The 15,952-nt window shown below is 42.0% G+C and overlaps 4 protein-coding genes across 7 annotated transcripts in view; 3 read left to right on the top strand and 1 right to left on the bottom strand.

Moving 5' to 3' along the window:
• Positions 1–1,457: 1,457 nt before the first annotated feature.
• Positions 1,458–4,493, bottom strand: LOC137587284 (ice-structuring glycoprotein-like). Its single transcript, XM_068303611.1, has 2 exons — positions 1,824–4,493; positions 1,458–1,746 (listed from the first exon to the last, which is right to left on the bottom strand). Exons 1-2 carry the CDS (start codon positions 4,299–4,301, stop codon positions 1,741–1,743), a joined length of 2,484 nt encoding a protein of 827 aa, XP_068159712.1. The 5' UTR covers positions 4,302–4,493; the 3' UTR covers positions 1,458–1,740.
• Positions 4,494–4,858: 365 nt separating this feature from the next.
• On the top strand, positions 4,859–6,757 carry LOC137587285 (uncharacterized). 2 transcript variants are annotated; one of them, XM_068303613.1, is made up of 4 exons: positions 4,859–5,026; positions 5,107–6,002; positions 6,066–6,237; positions 6,306–6,757. In XM_068303613.1, exons 1-4 carry the CDS (start codon positions 4,903–4,905, stop codon positions 6,644–6,646), a joined length of 1,533 nt encoding a protein of 510 aa, XP_068159714.1. In that variant the 5' UTR covers positions 4,859–4,902; the 3' UTR covers positions 6,647–6,757. The 2 variants fall into 2 exon arrangements, with proteins under 2 accessions (XP_068159714.1, XP_068159713.1); XM_068303612.1 differs by having other exon boundaries at positions 4,860–5,026; positions 5,107–6,005.
• A 1,822-nt stretch (positions 6,758–8,579) lies between these two features.
• On the top strand, positions 8,580–12,997 carry psh (persephone). 3 transcript variants are annotated; one of them, XM_068302499.1, is made up of 8 exons: positions 8,580–8,914; positions 10,484–10,582; positions 10,658–10,847; positions 11,056–11,631; positions 11,769–11,851; positions 11,922–12,196; positions 12,268–12,451; positions 12,516–12,997. In XM_068302499.1, the coding sequence occupies exons 2-8, from the start codon at positions 10,489–10,491 to the stop codon at positions 12,878–12,880; spliced, it is 1,767 nt and encodes a 588-aa protein (XP_068158600.1). In that variant the 5' UTR covers positions 8,580–8,914; positions 10,484–10,488; the 3' UTR covers positions 12,881–12,997. The 3 variants fall into 3 exon arrangements, with proteins under 3 accessions (XP_068158600.1, XP_068158603.1, XP_068158602.1); XM_068302502.1 differs by lacking the exon at positions 11,056–11,631; XM_068302501.1 differs by lacking the exon at positions 12,516–12,997 and having other exon boundaries at positions 11,922–12,201; positions 12,268–12,433.
• A 998-nt stretch (positions 12,998–13,995) lies between these two features.
• The window catches only part of LOC137586757 (uncharacterized), a 37,513-nt gene continuing 35,556 nt past the window's right edge, over positions 13,996–15,952 (top strand). Inside the window, exon 1 of the mRNA XM_068302905.1 lies at positions 13,996–14,192. The gene's annotated coding sequence lies outside the window, so the exon portion shown is untranslated. The remainder of the gene's footprint in view (positions 14,193–15,952) is intronic.

The following is a 15,952-nucleotide window of genomic DNA, read 5'->3' as shown; positions in this document are numbered from 1 at the left end:
TTGAACGGAATGAATTTAAGGTATGTCTCAAAACGTTTTAAGGCATATACGATGGCTAACGTCTCTAGCTCATAACTGTGCAATTTCGATTCAGCGGCGGAGGCCATCTTAGAGAAGTAGGACACTGGGTGTAATTTACCGTCTGTTTGTTTCTGGAGGAGCACTGCTCCGAAACCAATTGAACTAGCGTCGCAGTGTAACTCTGTTTCAAACTTCGGGTTGTAAATAGATAACACGGGGGATTCGATCAATTTCAACTTCAGTGTTCGGAAAGCTTCCAGGCATTCTTCGGAGAAGACATAAGGGGTATCTTTTCTTAACAATCGGGACAGCGGACACGCAATCTTAGCGAAACCTAATACAAATCGGCGGAAGTATGAGAATAGGCCTAAGCAACGCTCTAATTCCTTGCCATTTCTTGGGATGGGCAAATCCCGTATCGCCTGAATATGAGCTGGTTTGGGCGTGATACCGGCGGCATTGGCTAAGTAGCCCAAGTACTCTAATTCCCTATACGCAAAACGGCATTTGGTCAGCTTCAGGCCTAGCCCGTTCACTCTTAACACATACAATATTTCCTTCAGAATCTCAAGGTGGGTTTCAAAGTCATGCGATGCGACTAGGATGTCGTCCATATATATCACTAGTTGACCTTGGTTTATAAATTTCTTAAGGACAAAATAAACGAATCTAGCGAACACGGGGGGACCATTACAAAGTCCGAAGGGCATACGTACATATTCAAACTGGCCATCAGGGGTTACAAAGGCAGTATATTTGATCGAGTCTGGGTGCATTTTCACATGGTGGAAACCGTTCTTCAAGTCCAGGATAGTGAAGAATGACTTGCCACCCAGATGTTCAATGCAATCATCTAACAGAGGGATCGGAAAATGATCTCGAACTGTAATTTTGTTTAACGGCCGGTAATCTACACATTTCCTCATTGTGTTGTCCTTTTTCCGGACAGGGACAATAGCGGCAGCGTAAGGAGAACTACTGTGGCGAATGATGCCAGCTTTCAAGAGATCATCACAAATCTCCCGCACTTCGATGCGTTCGTGGTGCGACAGACGGCGGGGGCGGCAGAAAATCGGAGTTTGGCTAGTCAATTCTATTTTCATCTCATAGTTCATGGGCTTGACTAAATCTGGATTAACCTGTACGTATGAAGTGGAAATAATAGACTTAAGGGCTGCGGTTTGCTCTTCCCGTAACGTGGGCTCTATATCAAAATCTAACTCACTGACAGCCGGGAGCTCAATGGCATTTATCGTCATGAGTGCATCATTTAGTGTTTCCGAAGGTACGGCAGAAGTTTCTAGAAGGGGAGAATCAGACAACAATTCGGCAGACACAATCTCATTCCTGTCGTGCGGTAGTACCGCTAGCTCTTTCCTCAATATATTAAAAGACTTCAGAACAGCAATAACTTTTGGATTTATACATTCAGTCGGTTTGTTCATGAGTATCAATGATTCTTTTTTATATTTCAGTTCTTTCATTTTACAGAGTCTAATATTATTTTTATACAGGAGATCTCTGCCTATGATCATCGGCAGTTCAGTTGCTTGGTTCGCCAGGACTTCAAACGTATGTATTGTCTGTGTGTTGCAGAGGTTAATCCTACACTGGACTTGGCCTAATGACATAAGTTGGTTGTTTCCTAACCCACGGCAGTTCAATTTATGGGGTCTAAGACGGCAGTTGGAAGGGACTTCAGAGTAACGTATAAAACTTTTAGGGCTGCCCGAATCAAGGAGAGAAAACATATCTATAAATTTCCTATCTTGCACTTCATCACAAACAAAAGCGACACTCACCCATTGTAGATGGTCTACTCGATCTCCCGAGTCATCAGCAGCGGCGGCAGCAGTGGTCTTGGTGGCATTACCGATCCGAGACGGGCAGTTCTTGTAGATGTGGCCCACTATGCCACACTTAAAACACGAATTCGGGGGTCGAATTGGTTTCGGGCATTGACTCTTGTAGTGCCCCCATCCCGAGCAGTTATAACATCTGGTTTCACTCATGGGGGAGCCAACCGATTTGTTTCCAGCATTGGTCGCTGGCTGCGCCTTCACGCTACTGCTTTGTTTGGAGGCGACAGCCTGTACACGGATGCGCTCGTAGCGTTCCAGGAGTGGCTTCAGTTCCGCCATTGTCCGCGCTGAGTACAGCATGCCGACTCGAGTGGAGCTGTCCCGCAAACCATCGATAATCATATCGACCAGCTCATTCTCCGGAATCGGAGCATTCATAGCAATCTCTTGCATTTCAATCGCAAATCGTAGACATCCCTCGCCGGCCTTGATGCGCCGGCTCCGCAGAGCGTGATACACCTCCTCCGTGCTGCGCGAGCGTCCAAATTCTCGCAAGAGGATTGCCCTTAACTCCTCGTAGCTGTGCACCGACACTGTGCGCAGCAGCACCGCCGCCGTCCCTTCTAACATACGCCGGCATGCGACCAAACGTAGGCGATCGTTTAGCTGCAGGATTTCGAATGCGTCCTCCAGGTCGGTCAACCATTTTTTTACATCATACGCGGTATCCGCTGAAAACCGAGCCACCATGCTCTCGATGACACTCACGTCGCTGACTTGCTGCCTCGGTGCTCGGAATTCGTCCATCCCTTGCTGCAGTTTGAGGATTTGTTGTTGTAGCTGCAGCAACTCGTGTTGTTTCCGCAGCGTCACCAGTTGCTCATCCAAGCTGGGAGAAGCGGAAGCGGCCGGTGTGAGGGCGGCCTCGGCTGACGACACGGAAGGCACTAGAGCGGGCATCCCTTCCCATGGGTCCGCGTCGGGACCCGTAACGGGTGCGGCGAGTGAGGCCGCAGCCCGCATGGCAGCTATATAGCCAGTGGGCACAGCGGATGTGGCAGCTGCGGCAGGCACAGTCATAGATGCGGCGGCGGGTACAGCAGTGGCAGCGGCGGTGGGTAAAGCAGTGGCAGCGGGTACAGCCATGGCAGCGGGTGCACAGGCGGCAGCGGGTACAGCCGTGGCAGCGGGTACAGAGGCGGCGGCGGGTACAGCGGTGGTGGGTACAGCGGTGGTGGGTACAGCAGTGGCAGCGGGTACAGCAGTGGCGGCGAGTGTAGAGGCGGCAGCGGTTACGGCGGGGGCGAATATGCCAGCGGTTGGTTCAGCAGGGGTGCGTATGATGGCAGTTGGCCCAGCAAGGGCGAGTGTGGCAGCGGTTTGCCCAGCAGGGGCGGATGCGGCAGCAGCGGGCCCGGCAGGGGCGAGTGTGACAGCGGTTGGCCCAGCAGGAGCGGATTCAGCAGCGGCGGGCCCGGCAGGGGCGGATGCAGTAGCGGCGGGCCCGGCAGGGGCGGATGTGACAGCCGTTGGCCCAGCAGGGGCGGATGCAGCAGCGGCGGGCCCGGCAGGGGCGCATGTGGCAGCCGTTGGCCCAGCAGGGGCGGATGCAGCAGCGGCGGGCCCGGCAGGGGCGCATGTGGCAGCCGTTGGCCCAGCAGGGGCGGATGCAGCAGCAGCGGGCCCGGCAGGGGCGAGTGTGACAGCGGTTGGCCCAGCAGGAGCGGATTGAGCAGCGGCGGGCCCGGCAGGGGCGCATGTGGCGGCGGTTGGCCCAGCAGGGGCGGATGTGGCAGCAGCGGGCCCGGCAGGGGCGATTGTGACAGCGGTTGGCCCAGCAGGAGCGGATTCAGCAGCGGCGGGCCCGGCAGGGGCGCATGTGGCGGCGGTTGGCCCAGCAGGGGCGGATGCAGCAGCGGCGGGCCCGGCGGGGGCGAATGTGACGGCCTTTGGCCCGGCAGGGGCGGATGCAGCAGCGGCGGGCCCGGCAGGGGCGCATGTGGCAGCCTTTGGCCCGGCAGGGGCGGATGCGGCAGCGGCGGGCCCGGCAGGGGCGCATGTGGCGGCGGTTGGCCCAGCAGGGGCGGATGCAGCAGTGGCGGGCCCGGCAGGGGCGCATGTGGCAGCCGTTGGCCCAGCAGGGGCGGATGCAGCAGCGGCGGGCCCGGCAGGGGCGAGTGTGTCAGCCACGGGACCCGCAACAACACGTGTTTCGGCAGTTGGCTCCGCAGCGGCGAGCCCGGCAGGGGCGAGTGTGTCCGCAACGGGATTCGCAGAGGCGCGTGTTTCAGTCGTTGGCCCAGCAGATTTCGGTACTGCAGCGGCAGGCGCAGCCGCGGCGGCTCCAGTGGCCGCCGTTCCTTTAGCAGTAGTCACAGCAGTGGGTACATCCGCAGCGGTGGGCGTGGAGGCAGCCGTTCGAGATGACGAACGTGTGGTCTGCCGTGTCCCGAAATATGAATCTCTTCGGGTGGTCATCCCACTTCTGAGTTGTTACAACCTATTTATTTAACAAAAACGATAAAGATTAATTAGTATTTTTTGGATTTGATTTTGGTTTGTCCGCAGACGTCTTGTTCGTTTCGAGGCCGGAAGAAAAGAGAGCGACGCCGTCTCGTGCCTATCGAGAACTTATCGCTAACCTCGATACTTAGTACTAACAATCGATACTTATTACTAATAATCGATACTTATTACTAACAATCGATACTATAATACTGGTTTCGGTATATGCATGAGCATTTAACAGACATTGTAAATAATTGGAATCTTACACTATATAAACATAAAAAAAAAAAGATTTGGATCTCCTGTGATTCAGTAAAATTTCCGCATCTCTTTTGGGATAAGAAAAGGCTCATGAGAATAAACGTGAAGCAAGAGAATCAGCACGTTTCTTTCACTCTCTCTCTCTCTCTCGCTCTCTCTCTCTCTCGCTCTCTCTCTCTCTCTCTCACCGACTCTAGTCTCTGAGGCATTCTCTTGCTTCGAGTTCTGAGTTGAACTAGTTGAGGCTGGTAGAGAATATTTTTTGTGTTGATTAGTAAGTTTATGGCCAGCAATCCGAACGGGCTGCTCGATGTGCGCATCTATCAGAAATAAAAATCATCATCAGAGAATAACAATGTTACATTCTGGCTATAACGTAATTATTGCTTTAATCTGGTTTAGTAACTGTTGTTGGGCCTATTTCAACTTGGAAGGTATGTATGTAAGTTGTTACATCAAGTTTTCTACACTTCGATGATATGGAGATGATGATGATGATTATTGGGTATTACAGTCGGTGATCCTTGCGCCACGTCATATCGCAGCAGTTGCCAGCCGGAGGATGAATGTCGGTCATTAGCGAAATTTATTGAAAGTGGCCAATTGACAGCCGCAACGGTTTTAAGTTGTGGTTTCACAGTACGCGTTGAAAAGGTTTGCTGCCCCTTGGATGAGGTTGGCGACATCGAAGTACGTGCTCCATATCCAGTAACAAGACCAACTACCACAACGACAACTACCACCACCAGCACCACTCCAAGAATCATCACCACCACAACTACAAAAACCACAACGACAGAAGCTCCTTTTTGGTTAAATATTTTCAATACCAATCGCGAATATGTTCAACGTTCGGTTCCAGTGACTAAGCCTCCTAGCTTAATATTATCGGGCCGCGAGGAGGAGGACGCCTGTTCGGCACCTTTGTATGAGGGCAAATGCTTGGCCATATCCAAATGTCCCAGTGTTGAGCCACTGATCTCTCAGGGTAGACTGCGCGATGATGATTTCACAACTTGCAATGGCGGCACCACCGAGGAGATTATATGTTGCCCCACCAATTTGCCCATCCAGGCACGTGGCCCGATTGCCGGCGAAAAGGTGACCAGTGTCAGTCGTCTGGACAGTTCGCAAGAGACACTGAATTCACCCGCATCTACGAATGATGTGGATGAACTCGATGCGGCGGCCATTGCTAAGGCGGATAAGCTATTGCCCCACTACAATCATTTGGCCGCTCTGGCATATCCCAATGCGGCCTTCGATGGCCATGTCTACGAGTGCACCGCCTTGGCTCTGACTCCGGATCTATTAGTGAGTGGCGCCGGCTGTCAGAGGCCAAGTCATGCGGTCTTTGGCGTTGCCGATTTGAGGGATGTAGATGTCGATGAGGACTATCTAGTGGATATTGTGGTGAGCGGAAAAACTTGTCTATAAATAGTATTTATATTAAGTTCCTAATTGTTTTGTTAGCGCCTGGCTCATCATCTAAATGACCTGGCCCTGATGCGTCTACTGAAGCCATTAGTTCTGGGCACAGAAACCTCATCGAATGTGACATTGGCTCCCATTTGCAGTCAATTCGAGTTGACCCGCCTTCAGGCCAGTGGTGAACTTGTTGCCGTAGCTTGGGGCAAGGGGAATAGTTAGTTTCCAATACAATTATCTTCCTCAACGTACTCAATAATAATCCTCTCTCATTCAAATATATAGATACAGATTGTCCACTCTACGAATTGCCCATGCGACTCGTACCCACATCAGATTGCGCTGATCTAACCAATCTTGGTAATGTTCAAGGACTATCGGCGACACATCTGTGCGTTGAACCCAAGAATCAAAATGATTTGAATATGTTCTCGAGAGCCACAAAATGTGCTCCATGTCCGGCTGTTGTTGGCAGTATTCTTCATTTGATTCGACCCAATGGCAATCGTTGTGTCCTTGGCCTAGCCACGCCCACTGGTGCCGAATGCGATGCAAGAGCCATGTATTTTACAAGTCTTTTGAATCCGCCATTTATCAATTTTGTGGAGAAACAACAACGACTGTGAATTGCCTACTTTAAGTTAATTATGTATGTATGTAGTTTAGTCAATTAGTTAGTAGTCTTTGCATAAGTTTAGATAATAATAATAACAATAATAATAATATTAATAATCATACACAGAGTGATCTCCTCCATGTGATTAAGGACAAAAGGTTTTGAGCCCTTTCACGATTCATTTATTCAGATATTATTGAATATCCGGTTACTTACAAATTTGAAGTTGGAAAATCTAAAAATTAATGGAAATTACACATTGACGTAGAAAGATATAAAATAACAAGTCTTTTGACGTCAATTGAGTTTAATATGAAAGAGTGTTGTGAAACGACAACAATTTAAATCCCAATACTGTTTTCTCGATGAATGCTGGACTAGGTCAAAGTAATGACAATTTAACGTGTAATTAAGTAATTATTTTATGAGGTCCTTAAGAAAATGCCGCAGTCATTGTGTACTTTCCAACCTAACTTAAACCTTGTACACACTGACTCAATCTACAGTAAAAACTTCTTATATGCGATAAATCCCATAGAGGCTACTTCCATGACCATAGAAAAGGGTGCAGGTCTTACTGTAGTTGCCTGTCAAGTGCATAATGAGTGAAAGTGTTTTGCGGTTTTTGTTGTCTGTCTGATAAATACATAAATTCATTCATAAACAAATATAAAATGTCATTAGTAATTACATTAATTACTTTATTTTTAGTACACATTGAGCAGAAATCTTTCATTTCAATTAACTTACATTTGCCACTCAATTTGAAGTTCATTCCCATTGTGATAAATGGGATAGATTAGTAAGTATATATCTTAAAGTCAATGTGCCGGGTTAAATTGTTTTCGGATAAACGCATATAAATAAAAAAAAATATCAAAAACAATATACTGATAATAATGAGTCAAATGTGAATTGGCTTGTGCACACAAATATACAGTTGAAAATTTAAATAAATTGCCCATCAACATTATCGCCGTCGCCTTAATCTAAATCAATACATATATGAATAAATATATATATGTTTATATAATATGGAATATATATACATAAAGGCACATGGCTCAATTAAAAATGCAAGTATTAACTACCTGCAATTCCTGATCAACCGGTGAGCAGCAAAGTAGTAAATATATAAATATGATATGTAATTATTCTCATGCTCTCTGTGCCGGGTAAATCCAAAAATATTTTAAACCGTTTCGCCAATTCAGCTGATTCTGTGTATTTCCCTTGCAATACCCTGACAAGTTTTCCCAAAAAGAGTCGTTTAGTTTGCAAGTGATTTTTGTAATACCTAAAACAGGATCAAGGAGGGATTTTAAAGCCAACTTGGAAAGCGTCTTGAGGTTGATTCTGAAACTGTTCTTTGGCAAGTGTTTGGTTAGGGAAAACAGGCAGGAAGAAGAAGTCGATTCTCAATCCTTAAGATATTCCAAGTTCATAAAGTAAACCGCATTTTTAGACCAAAAGACTTTATGTATTAAACTTAATGTTACTTGTCGTCTGATAAGTTGCAGGGTATAGGTTAAGTCGTTGCAGCGAGAAGTTGTTGTTGTTGCTGTTGCTGTTGACTCCATTTGCTCATGGTCGAGAGTTGAATCATGACAAGAGTTGCGCTTGTTTTTAATTACAAAAGCTACGCTCAGAGTGTATGATGTGTATGGTGTGTGTGTGTGTGTGTGTGTTATTTTTTCTTATATGTATTATTATTTATATTTTTCTTTTTGCTCATATTGTTGCTCATGTTGTTGTTGGTAGTGCTGCTGCTGCTGCTGTTGTTGTTGTTTTGTGATTCTGTGAAATGCTAAAAAACCGGTTCGATGGCCCGCTCAGTACTATCAACATGCAAAGCAATTCTGTATAGCTGGGGGACAGTCTCGGGTCTCTTCTGGAAGATCTGGCTTGGCTTCGGTTCTAATCAAACTCAGTTGCCGCAGCGACGCGTTGTCGTTCAGTTCCCCAGAGATCTTTGTTCCGGCACACCGGTTTCTCCCAAAACTCGCTGTTTCTCATAAATTTAATATTTTTCAGTCGCTTCTTCACTTACTCCAACAATTATTATTATTTTTTGTTGTGCGTGCGTGTGTGTGTGTGTGTGTGTGTGTGTTTGGGAGTGTGAGTGCTAGTGAGTGTATTTAGTTCATTTCTTTATTGCTTTTTTTTTTTTTTTTATAAACAATCTTTTTTATCGAATGCGCTGAACTGAATTCATAGTCGCAATCGAAATCGAAGTCGAGAATTCTTATCAAAAGGTGAAAGGCTATTCGTGTCAAAGGTGCGTTTAATAACAGAGACAGAGAGAGAGAGAGAGAGAGTGAGATAAAGTTTGTGGGCCTGAGAAGGGGTGTTGCATTTACATACACAATCATAAATATAAAAAATATGTGCACATAAATTACATATACCTAGTATATTTACTTATTAAATACTGCAATATTTATAAGAATGCATTGCAATGAGAAAAAAGAGATTTATAGAGAAAGAGACAGAGAGAGAGGGAGAGAGAGAGAGAGAACTCGTCATCTCTAACGCCTTGAAGTAGACGCTCAACAATTATTATCTATTGTATTAATTCTGTGATGTCATTTGGAAAACAGAAATACGTTTAGTTTATACTAAATACCTACTAACGGGCATTTCCAATATGTCAAAAAGTTTTTCAAGGCTTTTCCTTTTAAATGATCATCAATGGAGTAATTCAAAAAACAATACGAATTAACACACAAATTTCCAAGTTTTCTTATCGCCTCACTTTGACTTTGTTATGACACACCAAAGCTAAAACTAATTGGGAATTACATTTAGCTGCAGAGAAACATTATATTTTAAACTATGCACAAAGGAATTTTAGTTTTTTTTGGATTTGTTTTGCTCTACATGAGATTTGTATTTCTTCCCATTATCCTTAACAGCTTATTTGAAATGAACAAAATCTGTTTATAAAGAAACATTTACAATTATATAGGTGTAAAAATATGACTTATTTTTGTGAAAATTTATTGATTTTACTTCATCCATACGTTATCTAAGTATATACATTTGAATTTGGGTGTAGATGTTTTGGCTTTTAGTTTGTTGAAATAGTTGCCAAGACCTAGACAAACAATGAAAGAGATAATCAAATCATCTCATCAGTTCATGCTGACATACTTTCTGATATACACTTGCCACAATGAGTACATTAGTTTTGTTCTAAAGTTTGCAATGATTGAAATAATCATACCAGAATCAAGTCTTAGTTAGTCACAACATTTAAAGTCAACAGTTAAAGTCTAAGAAAAATAAAGTGAGCCAAAGTCCGCGTGGTTAAGTTGTGCGAAAGGTCCCATATATTATAAATACATACATACATAGCTAACGTAATGCCTTATAAATTATTGGGCGAGAATTCTTAATAATTAATAACTAAAAAAATTATTTTTATTAAAATACTGTTTCGAGCCGGAAATGCCTATGCTCCATACGTCATAAGAACCAAACTGACAAATTGATAAGATCATTCACAAATCAAATAAAACGAAACGATCTAAAACAATGTCTAGGCCAAGGTTTTTAAGTGTGTATTATCAAAACTTTTGCAACCCGAATTAGTCATATCAAATATGATATGTAATCGTTAACACATTGTTGTTTTTTTTTTCGCAAGAATATGTGGGTTACAGATGGTGCAAAATTAAAGCTAGTTTTTTGTCTATATATACACATCATATATGTACATATACATATAGCTTATACATATGGGTCAATATCAGAGGTTCCACATTATCAGCTGCGAAAATTGCTTCGAACTATATATATTTCAATTATATTTGACTGAAATTTCATTTAATACAATTCTTTTTAGCTACAATGCGTAGGCAAAGTGTCAGTCTAGTCAATCATCTGGTGTTATGTGGTTTATACTATCTACTGATCAATGCCAAATGCATTTGGGCACAAGACGGTACGTTTCGATCAATGATCAATGTGATCTAAAGTCATTAATGTTCTAACTTTGAACTTTACTTTCCACTTGTAGTGGGTGAATTATGTGTGATTAAGGATCTGCCGAGTGTGCAGGGTATCTGTATGTTAGAATCGCAATGTGAGCCACGTATTGTTAAGTATATCAGTACTGGACGATTAACCAGTATGCAAGTGCCTAGTTGTGGCCTTGGCACATATGAGGAGATTGTTTGCTGTCCCGCACAAGATTGCTGTCCCAATGAGTAAGAAAGATTAGTATTAAACAAAAAAAAAAAAAAAAAAACATTCTTTATGTTAATTTGTTTCGTCTGCTGCAAGCTTGGTGCCAATTGTTGTTGTTGTTGCTGCTACTGTTGTTGTTGTTGTTGTTAATGCATGAAATATTTTGTTTAATTGTATATTTATTTGTATGTATGTATATCTGAAACAAAACCAAATTCTACCAAACAGCAAAAGTTCGCCACAGCCATCACAATTGCCATCTCAAGAGCCACAGCAGCATCAATCGAGTGTTAATGCGCCCAAGACAAAGGATTTGGATGAATCTTCACCATACTTTGACTTCCAACAACTGCTCAATCAGAAGCAACAGCCAAAGAAGCAAGAGACAAATATCATATTGCCGAATGAGAATCATGAAGCCATAAGGCAACCACCTCGGGGAACACCTACTCAAACCCATGAAGCCATTAGATTTCATCCCACTCAGGCACCACGTGTAAGGGAGCCAAAAATTATAGTAAATAGACCACCATCGAGGCAGCCAACAAGATGGAATCAACCGGCTGGCTGGGATCCCATTCAGCAGGTCAATGACAGATTGCGTCAACAGGGCATGGACATTGAGGCGGCGCGTCAAGTGTCTACCTTTGAAGAGATGATGATGCATTCGAGACCAAGTACAACCACCAGCACCACCACCATGAGGACAACTACAACAACAACAACAACAACGGATTGGACACTGTTGGATCCATTTGCACCGTTTCGTTTTCAGGCCAAAGAGCAACCTGGTCTGATCTTTGGGTTCGTCTATAATCTTCTAATCAGGGGCATCAATTGGCCTAAGCATGCAAAGATTGTTTTCATTGTTCGTCTACTTTTTTTTTTTTTTTTGTGCCATTGCAATTGCTAATTCTATACGAAACTAATACGTATTACAGTGAAACGACGACAACAACTAGGACGATTGCTCCGACGCCAACAACGCGAGTGGATGTTCCTCGAGAGAGGGCTGTGGTGCGAGGTAAGTGAATTAAATCTCCAAGTCCAATTATGTTTATCTTCTTAATTGTCTCTTAAAACTCTTTTTGCAGCTTGCAATGTGATTCAGTCTAGAATGGACAAGGACGCTCTAACCCCTCACATTCTGGAGGGTATTCCTGTCAATCTTGGAGTTTATCCCCATATGGCGGCCATAGCATTTAGTAAATTTGGTTCGAATCAATTTCGCTGTGGTGGCTCATTGATAGCGGCTCGATTTGTCTTAACCGCCGCCCACTGTGTGAACGATGATACACCAGATTTCGTACGACTTGGATCTGTGAATCTGGAGACACCAAGTCCTGGCTATCAGGATATTCCCATATCGGTAAGGTATTATCAATTGACCAAAAAGTTAATTATCAATCGATCGATCGATTTATTGTCATATTCGTCTAGAATATTAAAATCCATGACGACTATTTGAGTAGCAGCAAATACAATGATATTGCCATATTGGAGCTAGCTACGGAACCCATTCTCGGGGGCAACATTTTTCCAGCCTGCCTCGAAACGGATGCCAGAGATCCACCAGCGACAGCCAGCCTTTTTGTAGCCGGTTGGGGTGTAATGAATACAACGAGTGAGCTAACACATTCACAGATCACGAGATAATGGCCAAATATATAATTGCTTTGTGTTTACAGCTCGACAACAATCGAAAATCCTGCTTAGAGCCGCCTTGGAGAATGTGAATTTGTCCCAGTGCAATGAACTCTTTGCCGAACAGCCGAGCAGTAAGAGAGAACTGAAACAAGGAGTGATCGATTCGTTGCTCTGTGCCGCCGATAAGCGACGACAGAAGGCCGATGCCTGTCAAGGCGACTCGGGCGGACCATTGATCTTTGAGCGAAATCTCACGGATGGCAATTATACCATTGTGGGTATTATAGCATCCGGTTTCGGTTGTGCCACCAAAACGCCAGGACTCTATACACGTGTCGCCTCCTATTTGGACTTTATTGAGGGCGTCGTTTGGCCGGAGGATGGTAATAGGACCAATGATCTATAGAAACTAAATAAATTCAAACTTCTAATACTTATAAAATAAAATACATAGATTTCTTCCCTTTTTTTTTTTGTTTATCTAATAATATAAGGATCTAAATAAAACAGTTATATTTATGTATGTATGTATGTATTCATTCACATTTGATCAGTGCCGGTTTAAGCCAGCTCAGGGCATTTAGCAATCCAAGAACTTTAAGTTTTTCAAATCATCATAAAAAGTGCAAAATCACTTTTCTAATTGAAAGTTTTGTCGAGTTTTATATGCAGATTGAAAGACATTATTTTAACTTTAAAAAAGGATGTAAATTTGGAAAGATACTTTGATTTTGAATACGTTTACCTGGTTAAGGGCATTTTCAATAATCCAACAGCTGATATACTTGTCATGTAGCCCTGGTCTAAAATCTTTGCAGGAGCGCGTAAATTCTGGAATAAATATATAGGAAATAAATTTGAATTAATATTCGAGAATTATGCAAAAATTGAGTATCGAAATCCATTAACTTATTGTAAGTCAATTTAATTCATCATTCAACTAATTATCCAGCCCTGGTTAATGAATTGTCAAATTAACATGCTCTCTGCCTCACACGCATATACGTAAACAGAGAGCCAGCCAATCTGTTTGAACGGAGAGCCAACTGACGTAATCTCTTACGTTTGCGTTAACGTCATTGTTTGGCAAAAGCTCTGCTTTGCTTTTGGCCATCGAAAGCGTTTTTAAGCCGATATAGTTTGTTTTTAAAATCATATTTGAAAATTGATTTTAAATGAATTCTCAACAAATAAAAGCAATAACTTAACAAAAAATTGACTAATGTTTAAAAGAAACCAAATTGTCACATTGAAAAACGATTTTCCAATGGTTAAAAAAGCTTTTGTTTCCCTTTGAATTTATATTGCTAGATTGTTGTAACGGACAATTTGTTGCTTCTGGCCATCTGCCCACCACCAACCGCCCATGTCCTAGGTGGCTGCGACTGCTTCAATCGTTTTGGTGGGCTTTTCCTCTTAAAATGCTGGTGCCAACTGGCTGGGGGCTTCAGTTGGTCGCGAGACTGCGTTGCTGTTGGTTCGCCCCCCAGAGAAAAAGGCAAGCGAAGTAACACCACGGAAGCCAATTCAAAGGATTCCAACAAAGAACTCAAATAAAATCAAATTCAAACTTCGTTCGTACCTTCGGTTTGTTCGTTATTTTTCTTGTCCTGTTGTTGTATGTTTTTTTGAAAGTGGGCGCCGCGAAATATGCTACGATTTTCGAATTGAAAAATTGATTTGTTTTTTTTTGGAAATATAAGCAAAAATTATTGAATGTAAGTGAACAAAAAGAAAAAAAAGAACAACAAAGTACATGTATATGTACATAATTTTAACTTATCGTTATGTACATATATATTTGATATGGCTAATGCTGGGAAATTGATTTCAATTGTACATCTGTTACGACCTCTGATAAGCAACCTGGACTAAACATTACCCACGGTTTATTGCAGTCTCAATGGGTGTATGTGTGTGCGTGTGTTTGCGTGTGTGTGGTGTTTTGGTGTAATTGTTGTTGAGGGTAAAAGACATTAAAGCCGCCAATTGTGGCTGATTTTGATAAGAAATATAAAGCCACAATGCGAATCGATTGTCCAAACAACAGGTGTATACCAATTATTTCGTTTCGGACAAATGAACTTTGGAATACTGACAAATTCTGAACTCAAACAATTTTGAAATTAATGTTAATTTGAAATGTCGAAAGTGGAAATAAAAACAGGAAATCAAACCATTTAGTATTAATGATTAAATAAAGCCCAAAAACTTTATAAAAAATCATTCAACTTAAATAATACTTTAATGTAAAATCTAGGAAATTATTTAAAAATGGCCTTAGTTTTTGAAATGAATCATTTTTGTATGAAATTCCATTTCAATTACATTTCGAATTGATTTCCATTTGATAATTTGCTAGTTTATTCATATATTAAACATTTAAATTCAAATATGTGAAAATACAGTGAAAACAGGCATAATAGGCTAACTTGTATAAGAAATTGCACCTACGATCAAAATATAAATTTTTATTTGACTTTCAAAAGATGGATCATCCATCATTAACTATTTTACATGATTGTTGAAAGCTTTAAATTTAAAGTGAGGTCCAAATTGAATCATTTATTTGTATTTTTTTTTTTAAACAGTTGAAATGAATCTTTTTGGATTAGGCAAGTATTCTGTTTGTAGTTTTTTCCTTTGATTTGCACCTTTTGAGCACATTGACTAGATAAAGCAAAGTAAGTTGATAAATGACCAGCTTTACATGGACGACAAAATGAGGAAAAACACCTTCAAGTCTGCTTAAGTCTTGAAGCGTCAATCTTCTCTAATTTATGTGTGTGTGTGTGTGTGTGAAATGAAAGGGAGAACGCTGTTGGTGGAATGGGAATAACTTGTCCAGCTGTGAAGTTTTAAAATGAAATGCTGATAAAAAGCCAAGACCAAGAGACATTTAAATGGAAATCTATTCTATACAAAATGTTTTATTAATGTTGCATAATAATAGATTTAGGTATGCATATTATCATATTACACACACGGTCATAACAATAGATACAAATACATAGATTGATTGTCTGCACAAAAGGCATTCAAGCATATGAGAATCAAGTTGTTATCACTTTTACACCAATTCACATCGCATTCACATATAAATACATACATATATCTATTTGTATATATAGAAAAGATCAATTGAAGTGAAGTTTTATAACCCAAAACGTTTGTAGGAAAATTTTAAATTCAGAGGCTAAAATAATGACTACAAATAAAAAATGAAAAGTTGCAGATTGCTTAACATGAGAATAGTTTTTATCGAGGGACTCATGAGTAAAATTTAAAGAAAAATGTTCTTCATAGCTTAGCTTTTGTATTGTGGACATTTGAAAACGGCCAAAAGTGGCCCAAATGTGCCAAGTTGCCCCCCAGTGGCGATCTGTGACCTGCCTCAATGTTTTCTTTTTTTGTTTTTGCTTTCGACATGTCGTTAATTCGTTGCCTTTTTGTGTTTTGTTTTGTGGCCCTCCCATAA

This window comes from Drosophila tropicalis, unplaced genomic scaffold, assembly GCF_018151085.1.
Source record: "Drosophila tropicalis isolate 14030-0801.00 unplaced genomic scaffold, ASM1815108v1 contig_158, whole genome shotgun sequence".
Taxonomy (NCBI): domain Eukaryota; kingdom Metazoa; phylum Arthropoda; class Insecta; order Diptera; family Drosophilidae; genus Drosophila; species Drosophila tropicalis.
Note: the sequence above shows the minus strand (reverse complement) of the source record. Positions and strands in the feature narration are given on the sequence as shown.